We start from the raw sequence: 16,315 nt of genomic DNA, 5'->3' as shown, positions 1-16,315 counted from the left end.
AATAGTGTTGAAACTGATGAAGCTAGGGGTCCTGAATGGCATGTAGATGGCACTTGGAATTTGGGGGTGAGAAGTGTCAGGGCTACAAGGGTGGGGCTGAGACTAGATAAAAAAAAAAAGCTATTTTGAGAAACCAAACTGTCTAGTGATAACCCAGACCCACCAGCTGAAAGAAATGAAATGCTGACCACTCCACAAGTTTCATATTGAAAATCTGATCAAACCCACATCCCATGTCAGATAAGAGGAAACACACTTACAGCTCACTGCTCTGCATAAGCTCTATGAGATCCATAAAAAGCACGTCACGGTTCCTTTCACAAAAGCCATCCATGTCATAGGATACCTGTTAAAAAACGGGAGGAAATCCAATTTTATCTTTTAAGTATTTTATTGAAGAAAAAAAAAATAGCCAAGTAGCCATGGCTATTCTTACCAAAATGTGTCTAGTTCCAGATTTCATCATGAACCGTCACACTAAAGCCGTGCATATCTTACTTGTTAGCATCTTAGCTAGTGATGGCCTATAAATGCTGATGAATGGTGCTTGGTTGCCTATATGGCCCAAGGGATCTAGTCACACACACTCTTTCTTCAATGGATTCATAGGCATGTCTAAGTAATAAATGTAATTCTTTCCCCTAAATTTTAGCTAAGACAGAATAAAATAAAAAACTTCCTAGGCTCATGAACCCTTTGCAATGGGCCCTGTCATCCAAGGCTTTGCAGTTTCTCTTACAAATGGTGTCAGAGTTGGATCAATTCAGCTAAAAAAAAAAAAAAAAAAAAACATGCTCAGGGACTCGGACTAACAAAAGATTAGTTGGGATGAAAGGTGAGACCAGTGGATTTCCATTTCCCTATGGACTTTGGAGTCCTATGGAAACCCACTGGTTCATGATGAAATTGGGACCTTGACTTATCTTTGTATCACTAGCACCCACAGAAAGCTGGTACCCAGCAGGCTTCCAATAATCACGTATTTTATGAGAACAAACACCAAATGTGAGCGTTTGTCCCTATTTCTCTTCCCTGTGGACATGGGCAGATAAGGAATGAAGGCTTGTGAGGGCATCAAGAAGCAAGACGAAAGTCCATTCCTTCAGCAGTTAATATATGTACCAGGGTGATTTCGTGATTAAAAAGGACACAGTAGTGTCTATTGTCTTTTGTATTACCTCCCCAAATACTTCATGGGTCCCCTGTTGTTGAATGAATAAAACACAGTGAGGCAGATGAAACTATATGGACACTGTTTTCAGTTGCCTCATGACAAAACAGATGACAGACCCAGAGGCTTAAAACAAGTAGACATTGGAAAGGATAACCTCCCTCCTGTTGACCCGGCTTGCTGGCCATACCTTCCCAGCATAATGGTGGATAATGAAGCCTTGGTTCCAGCTGTTGAAGTGCTCATGGTTCCCGATCTGCATCTGGAGTTTCTGCAGCAGCGTCTGGTCCGCCCCCTCGCCCACCGCGTGCATCGTGGCGCACACGTCATCCAGGATGCTCATGATCCCAGGAGGGTTCTGATGGGACCAAAAGCCAAAACGCCAATTCAGCGACCGTTCCCAAATACATACAATGCTTCTCGGGGCTTTCCTTACGGAAGGAAACAACAGCTCCCTAGATCCCAGATACCATCTTGGAAGTCATTCTTTCCCTCTGAGCAAGAATACCATTCGTAACCCCAAATGGGAGTCATCACTTAGATCTAAGATGGAGGAAAAGCCCATTTTTCAAAAAATGGTTTAACTCCCTGAAATTCTATTCAAAGTCACACACAGATCATTATCTGCACAATCTTATTTGTACTAAGTTGATATAAAAAAAAACCCTCAAAAAATTAAAACATTTCCCTTTGACTCTAATTCATTTCTTTTCTTTTCAACATTTAAAAAAATATATAGCCAAAACCGGTTTGGCTCAGTGGATAGAGCACTGGCCTGTGGACTGAAGAGTCCCAGGTTCGATTCCGGTCAAGGGCATGTACATTAGTTGCGGGCACATCCCCGGTGGGGGGTGTGCAAGCGGCAGCTGATCGATGTTTCTCTCTCATCGATGTTTTTAACTCTTTATCTCTCTCCCTTCCTCTCTGTAAAAAATCAATAATATATATATATATCTTTATTGATTTCAGAGAGGAAGATAGAAACATCAATGATGAGAATCATTGATTAGCTGTCTCCTGCACACTCCCTAGTGGGGATCTAGCCTCAATCCAGGCATGTGCCCTTGGCCGGAATTGAACCCAGTGGAATCCCTCAATCTGCAGGCCAACGCTCTATCCACTGAGCCAAACCGGCTAGGGCTCTAATTCATTTCTTAATGTTCATTTTCAGCTTATTACCCTGATAGGCATGGTTTACACAGTTCTTCAGTGTATACGTTTTATCATGCTGCACTTTTTCCCCCCACCCAGCACTATTTTATAAACAATTGGCAAGTTTCATATAGACTTCATAGTAATTATTTTAATGCTCTGATATGCTGTAGTTCACTTAATGACCAAACTGTTTATGGACTTTCTGTTTCCAGCTTTATAAAAAACAAAAATGGCACTGCAGAGATCTCTGTCTACATCTTCTTCTTTTTTTTTTTGGAATAACTTCTAGGTCTCAAGTCCTAGATGATATATGAGTGGTCTAGAGGTGGGCCAATTTTATGTCTTTATATGCACTAAGCCATCAACACAAATGATATAATTAATTCAGTAACAACTCCTGTTTGTAAATTGACATTTTACTCATGTTCCCATGTTTGTATTTACAAGAATAAAACCCTATTGCTCTATTTGCTGACATACATATATACACAAAATAAGTGTAATTTTTAAAATTCTGTGCTAATCAGAGTTGTCACCTTGCCTGTTCTAAAATAACGACACAGAGGGGAAAAAAAAAATCACTCAATGCAAATCTGTGAACAGTGAGGATACACACCAGACCGATACTTACAACTTTGTTCTCTATGAGGTCACACACGATTTTGTTATTAAAGTACTCTATGGGCGTCCATCTTATTCCCTCTTGAACGTATTCTTCCTGTAGGACAGAGAGCGGGAACTCACATGATTACCCAGTGAAGACTAGTTGACCTCCACACATATGGATATCAAAGGCACATAAACCACCATGAAAAAAAAAACACATTGAAAGCCCTTTGACAACAACTTGGAACTTGATTTTTTTATTTTTTATTTTTCCCATAAAGAGGTTAGAAAAGCAACATTTTATTGCTTGGTAATGTAATTTTTATTGCGTTTGAACCATATGAAATCATTACCATACAATCATTTCTGACATTTAAAAAATGGCCGTTTAATATGGTTAAACCTACAGGTCTGTTTCACAATAATCTCGGAGTTTAACGCCGGACAGCAGTGTGGATAAGCATCGAGGCACTTAAGGGGAAGGCCCCTCACTCGGGTCAGGAGCTCACCTAACTGGATGAACACTAGCACACTCTCCTGGTTCTCCTCCTTCCCCCCAAGCTTGCTCTGTTAGCATCTCTCCAGAGCTTTATAAGAGGCAGACTCTCAGGGATCAATCTTCCAGCCTTCTTGCTTCCTCCTTCTCTAGGTGATTCCAATCAATCCCATGGCTTTAAATAGCATCTACAGGCTAGTGATCTCTGTATTAATTTCTCTAGTGTAGACCTCCCCACTGAGTTCCAGACTCATAGGCATTTGATTTTTGAATCTGCACTTGGATGTATAACAGGCCTCTCAAATGTAACTTGTTCAGCCGAGTTCTGACTCTACATTCCCCACCGTTTCCCCTAACTATATCCTTCAGTAAATGGTCTCACCATTGGCCCTGTTATTCAAGCTACAAAGGCAGAAATCATCTTCGACCCTCTTTCCCTCTTGGCTTATTGCTAATTATTTTGAGTAATCATGGTGACTCAGTCTCTAACATGTATACTAACTCTGACCACTTCTCACAGTGTCACCACCCCTATTAATAGCATCATGGTCTGAGCTCCCACCATGTCTTGCACAGACTCCTGCATAGTCTCCTAAGTGGTTTCTAAACGTCCATTCCTGTTTTATTTTCCCATCTTGCTCCACTCTGTAAGTCTGTAAAGCTAGAGTTTCCACTTGGCACTTGCTCAGTGAGTCAGAGAGCAGTGGAAGCAGCCATTCCCAGGTTCAACTTCATAGCATCCTTTGCTCAAAGGAGGGAGAAAATGTAGCAGATGGTCCCGGGGCAGGCAGTTTGTCTGCCTGACACTGTTAAGGACATTTCCTAAGTTAAGACTCACATCTGAATCTGTTTCCCAAAGAGAAATATACACCCTTTAAAAGAAAACAAATTAGAAGGAGAACACGATGAAGGAAGAGAGAATGCTTACCTGTTCGGCCTTTAATGTCAGTTCGATAAAAATCTGCTGTAATTTTTCATTAACAAAATTGATACAAAACTGTTCAAAGCCATTTTTCTGAAAAATAAAAAGTTACTTCCATTAATCGTTTCTGCAAAATAATTTTGAAGAGATATCTTGAGTGATTGAGTGAGATGCTTCCATGTGACAAGCCTTAGCAGAAATGTTGGAGGCATCAGGAGAAGGCCGCATAGTTTATATAGAGGAGAAACTAGTTTGGAGAGGGTGCACAAAGAACTCACAAAGGCAAAAACTGGGCCATAGTGGGGTGTTTTTTTTTTTTTTTTCCTTCTCATCTCTTAGAATTAACCATTTCTTCAAGCCAGAGGAAATGTATCACCCTCCCCAGTCCGCAATGACTTAAACTGGTCCTACCTGGAATATTTCAAAGCCGTAGATGTCCAGAACGCCGATGTTGTATTCCTCATGGTCCTTCTCCATCGCTTTGTTGATGGACTAGGAGAAAGTAAACAGCATTGCAGTTAACTCTTTTTCCTTCACACGCAGTGGGGAAGGGAAGCGATCCTGCACACAACAAACAGACTGCACACACAGCAAACACTAGTGCCTGCTGGACAGAGACCAAGGCAGGGGACTTACAGCTTTAAAAACGTCTCAGTGCCTCAGAGATAGAGCAGGCAGATAGCTCTGGTGGGGGAAGGGGGAGTGTTGGAGGGTGTGGAGGGATTGAGCAAAACATAAAATAAAATAAATAAAACAAAGAGAGATGACTCATGGACATGGACAACAGTGTGGTGATCGCAGGGTGGAGTGGAAGAGGGCATGTAGGGGTGTCGAACTCAATCAGAGAAGGGGCCAAAATCTAAAATCCAGCCTAAATCGCGGGCCGAATGGTTTACTGAACAGTCATAAACTGACAATGTCATAAACTGACAGCGGAGTGCAGTGATGACAGCGCGGTGCGGGCCACATTGCAAGGCCTGGCGGGCTGGATTTGGCCCGCGGGCCTTGTGTTTGACACATGTGGCATAGAGGGTATAGGTGATGGGAAAAAAAGAATACTATGAATAATAATAATAATAAAAAAGTCTCAGTGCAATGTCAAGTACTCTGGGAAACCACCAGAATCCCAGAAAACTATTATGGTGGAAGAAAAAACAATGTTTGCTTTATGATAAAAACCATTGAATTCCGGCAGAGTTAGTTTCCTTCAGGAAGTCCTGAGAATTGGAAGAAAATGCCATCTTGGATGATGTAAGTAAAACCTATTTTACATAAAGAACCCCACTCAATAACAGTTTAATGATCACCTAACACAATCCAGGGATGTCAAGAAGACAATCTCTGTTCCCAGGAGCTTATAGAGAGGTTGAGCCAACTACGGTTAATGATGCCAGTAATTACCATTAAAGTGATGATAATAAAAGCAGCTTACGAATATTTAACATTCACCTGTTCCAGGCTTTGCTAAGTACCTTGTATGTGTCAGGTCCTTTAATTCTCACTGCAGTTCTCATACCAATAGTGGTCTCAATGCAACCCCTGAGATCACACTGGGCAAGAGGGAGGGCCTGGGATTACATTTAAGTGGGACGATGCCTAAGTCTATGTTCTTTTTTAATTAAAAAGCATTTATTTAAAAGTCTGTGTTCTTGGTCACTGTGAGAAGAGATGTGCAATTCAACGGAACAGACTCAATGACAGGAGGGCAGTGGAGGTGAGAGGTGTTTAGTGAGGACTGCAGGGGAGGAACATAGGACAGAAATTCCTGGAGGTGGTGAGTACCTGGATGAATCTTGAGGTACCAGAGTTGTTTTCCAGGAAAAAAAAGAGAGAAAAAAAGAAAAGAAAAGGAAGATAATCATCTTTTGCAAGCTAATGAGTAATTATATACAACACTTAGCCCAGTACCTGGTAAACAGTCAGTGCTTGGGCACTGTCAGCTCTAATTAGTATCACTTACATGGAGCATGCACCCCCTTTACCACACACAAAACTGGAAAAAGATGGAAAGGAAATAAGGTGGAAAGCCCAGTGCTGGAAGATACACTGAGCAGGGACAGGAGGTGTGGGTTCTAGTCCTGGCTCTGCTTGCTGGATGGCCTTGGGCTATTCTACCAGTACTGGGGCCAAAGATTCCCTTGTCAGTGAAACGAGGGTTTGAGCAAGTTAAAAACATGGCTAAGGCTTGGCATGATTGACCTTCCCAAGCAATCATATCCACAAACTACCCAGAAGGAGTACACAGAATAATTACTCTATGCTGCCCTGCCCTGCTCAACCCTAACCACACCCCATCATACAGACTTCTAGGGTCTAATGACCATGTTGCTGCCCTTGACTTGGGCTTCCTGAGGGTGCTTCCTGCCTTGCTCATATAAAAGGCAGAGGAGTAGAATCCTGGATCACTGCCCAATTTCCTGGGTTGAATTCCTAGGTCTATTACCTAAGAGTGGCGGGTGTGGCCTTAGGTAAGTTCCTTAACCTCTCTGGGCCTCAGTTAGCTTATCTGAGTCACAGGATTGTGTTAAGAACTAAATGAGTTTTGTTTTCCCCCCACCTAAAATACTTAGAACAGTATCTGGCACATAGTAAGTGCTATATAAGTGTTTGCTATTATTATTCACTCAGGCTGTGGTGATTAGCATAGATTGTCACTGGCAGTGCTACACTGCTCAAAGGCTAATTTTCAGGATCTATAAACGGTATACATAAATATGTATATATATGCAAATATTATGCAAACACACATATTAAGGGATGCCTGATATATATATGATTATTCTATAATTAAAAAGATAGAATATATATATATATATGATTATTCTATAATTGAAAAAATCGGTGGTAGTTTTAAAATTCAGACATCCCTTGATATCCGTGGAGAAGTGGTTCCAGGACCCCCTCGAATACAGACATCCTTGGACTCAAGTCCCTTATATAAAAGGGCATATAGTATTTGCATATAACCTATACATATCCTCTCATAAACGTCAAATCATCTCTGTTACTTAAAATATCTAATACAATGTAAATGCTATGTAAACAGTTGTTATGCTGTATTGCTTAGGGAATAACAACAAGCAATACAGTGATCTCTTCGATCACCCACTCTGGGGGAAACCAGCTGCCATGTTGTGAGAATATTCAGGCAACTGAAAAGAAAGGACCATGCAGCAAGGACCGGAGGAGGCCTGTGAACAGCCGTGTGCATGTGTCAGCCTGGAATCAGATCCTCTAACTCCAATCAAGCCTGGGAATGACCATCACTCCCCTCAACATCTTGGCCACAATCTCATCCCTGAATCAGAACCACCAAGCCACCTCACTTCCAAATGACAGAATAAATGCTTATTGTTTGAAGCTACTAAGTTTTGGACTACTGTAATTTGTGAGACAGCAATAGATGACAAATACAACATCCCTAAATCTTTATGCTCAAAGTCAAGACCCCTTCATGACCCTGGGTCTCCTCCTTTCCTGGTCTTCGGTCCTGCCTCTAAAAATATAGGCTGGGGCAAAAGTAGGTTGATAGTTGTGAGTATGTGAATCACACCTTATTCCTATTTGTTAATGATTGTATTATTTTCCATATGAACAACTATACACTTACCTTTGCCCCACCCTGTATTTTGTCCATAAGAAGCTGTTATTGCATTGGTGTCTAGGTGGAGAATTCTAGAAGTAAAAGCAGGATTCACTGGCCCCAGGATGAGAGGGTGAAAAGTGGAGGAGGAAGGTGATGGTTAGGAGGAGTGAGCCACATGAACACGAAACTCATAGTAGTTTTTCCTCTTGGCAGCCACAAAGGAAGCATCACCGACGTCAACTATGCTTACTTACATCCACTAAGAAGTCAAAAACGCGGGCGTGCAGGGCCTTGGCGAGCGCGTCCCTGGTGTAGCAGGCCTGCTCCACGTTGAGCGTCACGTGGATGGACTCCGACTTGCCTCCCCACTTGCTATCCATCTGCCGGCTAGTTAGCTTTTCTTTCAACCGGTCCTGGTTTATCCCCAGGAGATAGGCAGGAAAAGCCAAAACTATAGGAAACAAAACAAACCTCAGTTGTTTTTAAGTATGTTAACAAGGCATCTCACAAACAGGGAGGCACTTGTGTGTGTGCCTATATGCTTATGTGTGCATGGGTGCGTGCGCGCGCACACACATACATACACACACACACACACACACACACACACACATACACACACCAGCACCTTTAGTCCCCAAGAACTTTCAGGCTAGTGAAGACCATTTATGAGCAATCCCACACACATCCATCCACTTTGTTTTCCCCATTCTATTACATGAGTCAATTCCTATGATGACTGAGACTTTCAATAATACAAATCAGTTAACCAAGAAGGGTGGCATTAAACCAATCCCCCCTACTGAGATCACAGCTGAATGCCTAAAATGGACATCTCTTCAAGCTTGCAGCAAGACAGCCGGAAGGAACTAAATCAAGCAACATTTCTTTGGCTCTAAATATTGTTTTCTTCCTCTTTGGTACAGTGTTTTCATAGCATCATTCACAAAGAGCTGGAAGCAGCTGATATCATCGAACTAATAATTACAACCAGCCACTTATTTTTTGAATAGTTAAGAGAGAGGACAGGACACAAATTGTTGAAGAAATTCTGATGACAATCTAGAGGAGGCAAAAGTAGATTGCCAAATAAAAGCTAAATGTGTGACACAGATAGATAATAAAGTCCTGGAGGAATTTAGAACAGAAAGATATTACTACTTGCTTGGGCGATTGAGGAAGATGGGTGGGGTCTAAAAGAATGCACAGGATTGGTATAGATGCAGAGGATGAGAGAAAGGAGGATGGAATGTGTAAAGGTGAGGAGGCAGGAATGCAGGAGACATAGTTTGAGGTACAGTGAGTAGACCAGCATTGGCTACAGCTGAAGGCTAAAGTAGAGGATTAAAAGGTCAGGACCAGTTCCAATAGTGGAGATCACTGGATGGTCTGAGATGGTCGGGCTGGAGTCAAGGGGACCTGGGTGGCATCTGGACAATGGTGACAGAAGATTTTTCTGGGCGAGGCATATGAATGAAATGCAGGGTGTTGGTGTCATTCACATCACAGAGTACACCCATTCCACCCTGAGGACATGCAGTGATGTAGTGTTTGGCTTTTGGGTAGAAAAGCTGAGGTTCTTAGGCTCAGCAACCCGTTCCCGGCTGTGAAACTCTGCAAGAGGAGGACTAGTGATATAAATGGGATTCTTTTTTTCTGGTTAAAACATCCTAATGTGAATAAGTGACACCAACCATCTCTGGGCATGAAAGGATGCTCAGATTTTTCCCAATATTAATGGAAGATTTTTATGGACACAAATCAAAATTCTTAACTGGACTACAAGTCTTCTTTTTCTGCATAAAGCTTTACCCAAATTCTCTGATAAAAGGACTTTGTTAAAGACCGTATCATGAGAATGCTCAAAATTACAAGCCTCCCAATAAAAAAATAATGCCTGAATTTCACAGATGGTGTTAGAAAGAACAGGCTGACATTTCTCAGTATACACCTTCCAACAAGATTAAGACAGTGAATGCATTTAGGAGAAGTGTAATGCCAGAACAAGGTGTATATGATCTCTGTGAGTGTTCCACAGAAATGCTCCCACTAGCAGACAGCTTCCTTTTAGAAAGGGCATGTGAATAAATCAAGTGCATTAATTTGCCAATGGCCATTTCCTTTAGTTTAGTTTTTACACTTGATCTTGGCACAAAGGCCATGAAGCGATGATTTTAATTTAGTTTTTTTAAATTTAAATTTATTGGGGTGACATTGGTTAATCACATTAGGTTCAAGTGTACAATTCGGTAATACCTCATTTGTATACTGCATTGTGTGCTCATCACTCAAAGTCTAGTCTCTCCCCATCACCATCGACATGATAACCTTCACCTTCTTTACCCTCCTCCCACCCTTTTTTAGTTTAGTTTTGGTGTTCACATGTATTCTTAGGAACTAAACTAAACAAAAACTTACCTTTGTACAGAGCAAAAACATCAGGTGCTGGTAAATCAGATTAGACACAAAGTAGGATTATTGTGAGAATCAAGAGCCATTTACCAAAGAGTCTGAGGTATAAGAGGTTCACTACGGGAAGCTACAATGCTGATTGTCGCCACTGTCACCAGGCAGACAGTCAGGTACATGTGTGTTTCACTTGACATACCGGTAGTCAATGTTTTATAGTAAACTCACCAGGACCCCTCACACTTCATGGCAACGACACAGTGAACAGTTTGATACAACAAATCATTAGCCTCACTTCGTTGGTTTTGTAAATATGAGCTCCTGCCAAGCCCATAACCATGTTAACATGGGGACACAGTTCAAATATTTGGTGAAAAAGTTTATCCCATTATCTTTATGACCTTAGCTAAAGAAATGTGACAAAAGAGAAGTAGTCCTTGAGATCAAACAGACACACAAAATTGTAAAGGAAACATGCCCTGCTACTTCCATGGCTCACACCTCTTCTGCAGAGGGCACAAATGAAGGATCGCAGGCACTTGAAAAACAGGGCATGGAATCTGGCCAAGATTCAGAGCCACAGGCTGAGGGAAACAGCTAAGAAGTCTAGAAAGGAAATCCAGTACTGGCCTTGAAAAAAGTCCATGCCATGTTTTTTAAGTATAACCTTTTATGTCCTCGCATTTTCTGCAGTGGCTGCCCTGGGGCTGAAATTACAGGGCTGCTCCTACTGACTTCCTTCAGGCTGTGAATTTCCATGAAGTAGCCAGGATGGTGGCTACACTAGGGCTGCATAGGAGCAGCACCAGGCTTGGGGAAGAAGAGGAGGGAGCGGGCCTTGATTCCTTTTAAATGCTGATGTAACTCTGGCATAGTTCATCAGAATTATGTAGAACATAAAAGAACCTGCTAGAAAATAATGTTTTAGCACATTTTGATAATGAAGATAAATTTCTGTTAGTGCATTAAAATGTCATATTTAATTTTTTCTTTTACACGTGAAGTGCAGAGAAGATAGAGAAACTGACGAGGTGCAGCAAAACAAAATTCCATTTTACAAGTTTAAAAGAAACAGCAAGGTAAAAAAGTTAAAAAAAAAAAATATTAGCCTGGCTGGTGTGGCTCAGTTGTTGAGGGTTGATCTATGAACCAGGAGATCATGGTTTGATTCCCAGTCAGGGCACATGCCCAGGTTGTTGGCTCAGTCCCCAATAGGGGGCATGCAGAAGGCTACCGAACAATGATTCTCTCTCATCATTGATGTTTCTATCTTTCTCTCCCTCTTCCTTCCTCTCTGAAACCAAACAGATCAATTTGGTATATATATATATATATACATACACACACACACACACACCAAACAGTTAACAGGGCCAAGGAGAGGCATGGTCACTTGTACTCCCCATTGTTGTTTATGTCACATTATTTTCCTTCAATAAAATTCTTAGGTTAATTTGGATTTAGTATCTTTTGAGCAAGACTTGTTTCCACAACACCATCTTATGCCATTGATAACGACAGGTACACATGTGCCCAAGTTGAGGTTTGTTTGACTTCTGAGCAATGTAAAGGTTTAACTCAGGAAATTCTATAGCTCCATTAGTCTAAGGTAAATGTAACAATTTAACTTGTTATTAATGGCTATTTTGCTTTAGCTCTGATGGAAATTTTACCATTTCCCCCTTCCCCTACAATAGCTAGAGCAAGTTTGCTTTCTTCCCTTATCAAAACAGGGGCTAGCATTTCCCTCTACAAAGTTATCCCACTGATATACTCAGATATCAGAAAGATACCACAAACCAGGTGATTCATTTTAGTAGTGTTCGTTCATTATTGTAAAAGCAGCAGATCCAAAACTATCCTAACGTCCATCAACAGATGACGAATTCACAAAATTAAAATACTGCCAAGCAATGGAATGCTATGCAGCCACAGAAAAGGATGAAGCTCCTCAGTGAGTTGATATAAAATAACCTTCATGATATAATGTTAAGTGCAAAGGCAACTGCAGATTATGTTTTACGTTCCCACTGAGGCACAAAGTTAGAAAAATGAGTGGGTGAGTGTAGTTGCTTTGGAACACGTGTCCCCTGAATGGAATATGAGAGACGGGAAACCTCTGGGGAAGGGAACAGGTTGGCTGAACGGGAAGTGGGGGTGGGGCTGGGAAGCTTTAACATAGCACCGATCTGAACCATGCTAAGGTCTTACCAACTGAACAGAAAACAAATTATTGGGAGGAGGGCACATTTCTTTGTTGGACTTCCTTGGTTTCCAACACAGCCTTTCCTGATTCCCATCACTCCACCCCCACCAATCAGGGCATTCCACAGGCAGCTGCCAATCCCGGGCCTCACGCAGTTGGCTGAGGAGGCTACTTCCTGGCTCAGCCACAGGGGAAATGCTAGGTGTGCCAGAGTGGTGACTTTGTTCTTCAGCAAAAAAGGGCAGTCAAGGACTGTACCATCCACTAAGGGAAGGCTTTCACAGAAACCAAAACTGCCAGTGCTAAGAGGCCATGTGTTAATGAGCTTCCTGCACGCTCCATGCATTTGTTAAATGCGAAGGGCCATCTTTACAAAGTCTAGAAACATAGTTGTTATTATTATTGCTAGGTTGTGTTTCTAGACTCTGTGGACACCCTGTCTATTTATTGTTTTCCACCCGGTTCCTTCCCCGGTGAACATAATTCATCTTGCTCTTTATCAGACAGACAACAGAAGTTAGCAGAGCTTCCCTTTTTATCACAAAAGAAAACAAAAATATAAAAAGAACCTTATTTGGGATGGAAATCGCCTTGCTGCACTGTCAGCAATGAGTGGGATACTATTTATTACTAAGCTTCTAAATTTATCATCCTTGAAGAATGCTGAGAAAGGGAGAAATGTCTTCCTGGGTGGTTAAAGGATGGAAAGTCGTCTGATGCCCAAGAGGCTACAGTCAGTCACACGCTCTGGTGACTGTGGGGGCCTGTGCCATGCAAAACCAGTGATGTCTCTGCAGGAAGGACCTGGTTCCTTCTCAAAGAGTGAAAATGGCCACGCAGGTCCTCAGGCTCAGAGGTGACCATTAAAAGTGACCATTACCAATATCAACACAATAGTCAAGTCCTTTTTTCTTTTTCTTTTCATGTTCAGAAATCCAATCTAATCCAAGCCACGGGGCAAACGGAATCTGTGAGCTTTCCATATTTACATATACCCAGTCACTTGTTCTTCATGACTTTTCGGTGAATGTAGACCCCAAAGATCAGTGATAGAAAAGGTTTGTATGAGGAGAAAAATCTTGTGAGTTATTCGGCCATTACCCTAATCCTCATTAAAGTATCAATTTACTTTTAAACCTAGAGGTGAGATTTCCGCAGACTTCCCCAAGGTTAATGGTACGTTGAAACTAATTCACGAATGGTCTCTGGGTGACTCTGGTACAGTTAATGAGGAGGCGGGAGGAGAAGGGCGGGAGGGGAAGGGCAGGTGTGCAGAAGAGGCCTGGACACTCACAGGCCCTTTTGTTCTGCCACAGCAGGACGCGTGAGACTTCTCATCTCTTCCCAAAATACCCCAGTTGAGATCTAAGCAAAGGAAAGCGGTGGGTTACTTCTGATGGAGCTAAACAACGGCTTCCCCTTGTTCAACACCTGTGTGCCACAGCTACTCACACTCTTCACTCTCCACCGCGGCGTAGTTGCCGACTTCCTTGAAGCTGATGTTTCCCAGGTGGAGCACGCCTGCCACGATCTGCAGTACCAGCGCCTGCTCCTCCGCGAAGATCCCGATCACGTTCATCGCGTGCTGGAGACGGGAAGAGAAATTACCCACGTGAGCTGGTCGCCAACCTCAGAAGCACACAACGCAGGAGCCTAAGCTTGGATTGGATGGTGCAGTGATATGTGGCTTAGCTAGGGACGGCAGCTGGAAGTCCCGGTCTCAGACATTACCCCTGACCAATGCACTCTTTCTCCTCTCTCAAGTCTCCACATCATGCTGGAGAGGCAGTTGTGTCCTTGTATAGAGCATGAACCCTCCAGGGTAAGGGCCCAGAGAGCTGCAGGAGGAGAGATGCGCAGCTGGAGCAGCAGCTGGGCACAGTCAACACGTTTGTCTGCGTCCCTTGGTGTGATCCTGGTGCCTCTCCCTCTAGGGCACCGGGCCAACTACTCCAAATAGAGGCAGAGGCTTTCCGTCACTGGGAGGACTGAGAATAGGCTACATTTACAAAAGATCTCGGTAAAAATCTCCAGGAATTCAAATAATAACAGCATCAGAGGAATCTTATTTCTGAGGTCTATACGATCGAATAAAAGCAGCTGAAAGGCTGGAGTCTTGGATATTCACACCCCAAAGGAAATGTGCTCTAGGACCAATGCAGGCCCCCTGTCTGCATCGCTCAACCAGCTCCTTCGGGGCCTCCTGATGTCCCCTCTGGTCCTCCTGATGTCCCCTCTGGTCCTGGCCCCGGAAAAACATCCTGCCCTTCAAGTTGCACTTCCAAATGCCCTGCAGGGTCTCCCGCTGGGCTCCAGCCCTGGGCTGAGGTTGGGCCAGGCTGGTAGCTGACTCAAAGGACAGTAGCGATGCATTTTGTTGAGGCTAAATGGGTGGCCAGCCCACCCCCAGAAAGCTCTATCTCGACTTGTTGTTTCCTGGAGGATGTGCCCCTTTAAAGCACTATAACATTCACAGGGTGTGAAGAGCTCTCTGACCTGTATGTAAGGAGTGAGGAGAAAGTGGGTGGGGAAAAGCCTGAAGGTGTTCTAACAAACTGTCTAACCTGATTGGGGTCCTAAGAGCGCTCTGCTTTGCCTTTCTAAGGAAGCAGCACTTGTGCGAGCTGTCAGTACACAGGTGTGGGAAATGTATTATGCACAACCGTCCTTACCTGCTCATCAGAACTCCGGGGGGGGGGGGGGGGTGGTGGTGGTGGTGGTGGTAATGATGCAAGTACTATTTTTGTTTGTTTGCTTGCTAATCCTCGCTGAGGATATTTTTTCCGTTGATTTTTAGAGAGAGTGGAAGGGACACACACACACACACACACACACACACTCATCAATGTGAGAGACACATTGACTGGTTGCCTCCAACATGTGCCTCGACTGGGGATCGAACCTGCAACCCAGTTACATGTCCTTGAGCAGGAACTGACCCCTCCCCCCACCTTTGGTGTGCGGGACGCTCTAACCCCCGGCCAGGGCACGTTCTCTCTCCTTTTGATTAGCCATCTCAAATCGTTAAGGGTCCTCTGGCAGCTGGGCAGGTGGCTATTGAAGGGTGCTTAAACATGTTTCACGAAATGGACCGCTTACAGCAGAAGGAGGTGGACATTTCATGCTGCTCTTGGCTTTGCTAACCTTCACTGCCCTTTCTACCGGCGGCAACGCCCTGCCTGCGAGCAGATCCCGCCTGGCCCCGCACCAGCACGTACCAGAGTTTCCTGAAACTCCCGCTTGTCGTCGATGTCATCCACCTTGTAGGAGCCGGAGAGGCTCAGGTAGTAGTAGTAGTCCATGCTGGTGATGCCCAGGCTCTGCTTCTGGTCGGCAGAGGCGCCCTCGATGAGCTGGAACAAGAGAGAGCGGGGTGGGTGTGATGTGGCCCGCAAAGTAGTCCAAGGCACCTCATGCTTCCTGCTGCCTCCGCCCTGAACGAGGGTGACGGGACTCTCTAGCCCTGCTTTCTGAACTGACCAGTGGTCCTCACCTCCGAAACATGACAGGGCTTCAGGATTTCTGCTCTACTGGTGCTAGCCCAAGGTCATCTCTGCACATACTCGTCCTTAACTGTCTGATCGGACCTGCAAGACCTGAGCAGCTCCCCTTGTCCCATACTGCAGTGCTTCCGTGGTGAGATCCCGCAGGAGAGCGGAAACCAAGCCAGGTTATAGTCACTCCGTTCCTGCTCACCTGGCCTGTGGCTTTCTGCCCCCCTCCGCCCCAGCCCCCCATGCTTTCACTGAAAAGTGCATGTTACA

General features: G+C 43.7%; 1 protein-coding gene across 1 annotated transcript in view; it reads right to left on the bottom strand.

Annotated features, from left to right (window-relative positions):
* MYO1E (myosin IE) overlaps positions 1-16,315 on the bottom strand; it is a 177,578-nt gene that overhangs the window by 49,148 nt on the left and 112,115 nt on the right. Inside the window, exons 8-15 of the mRNA XM_084871309.1 lie at positions 15,770-15,904; positions 14,004-14,136; positions 8,191-8,387; positions 4,762-4,842; positions 4,357-4,443; positions 2,958-3,044; positions 1,362-1,529; positions 261-346 (exon numbers count right to left, since the gene is read on the bottom strand). Of these exons, the coding sequence (XP_084727435.1) occupies positions 261-346; positions 1,362-1,529; positions 2,958-3,044; positions 4,357-4,443; positions 4,762-4,842; positions 8,191-8,387; positions 14,004-14,136; positions 15,770-15,904 (974 nt within the window). The remainder of the gene's footprint in view (positions 1-260; positions 347-1,361; positions 1,530-2,957; positions 3,045-4,356; positions 4,444-4,761; positions 4,843-8,190; positions 8,388-14,003; positions 14,137-15,769; positions 15,905-16,315) is intronic.

Source organism: Pipistrellus hanaki, assembly GCF_964339955.1.
Source record: "Pipistrellus hanaki genome assembly, chromosome: 1".
Taxonomy (NCBI): domain Eukaryota; kingdom Metazoa; phylum Chordata; class Mammalia; order Chiroptera; family Vespertilionidae; genus Pipistrellus; species Pipistrellus hanaki.
Note: the sequence above shows the minus strand (reverse complement) of the source record. Positions and strands in the feature narration are given on the sequence as shown.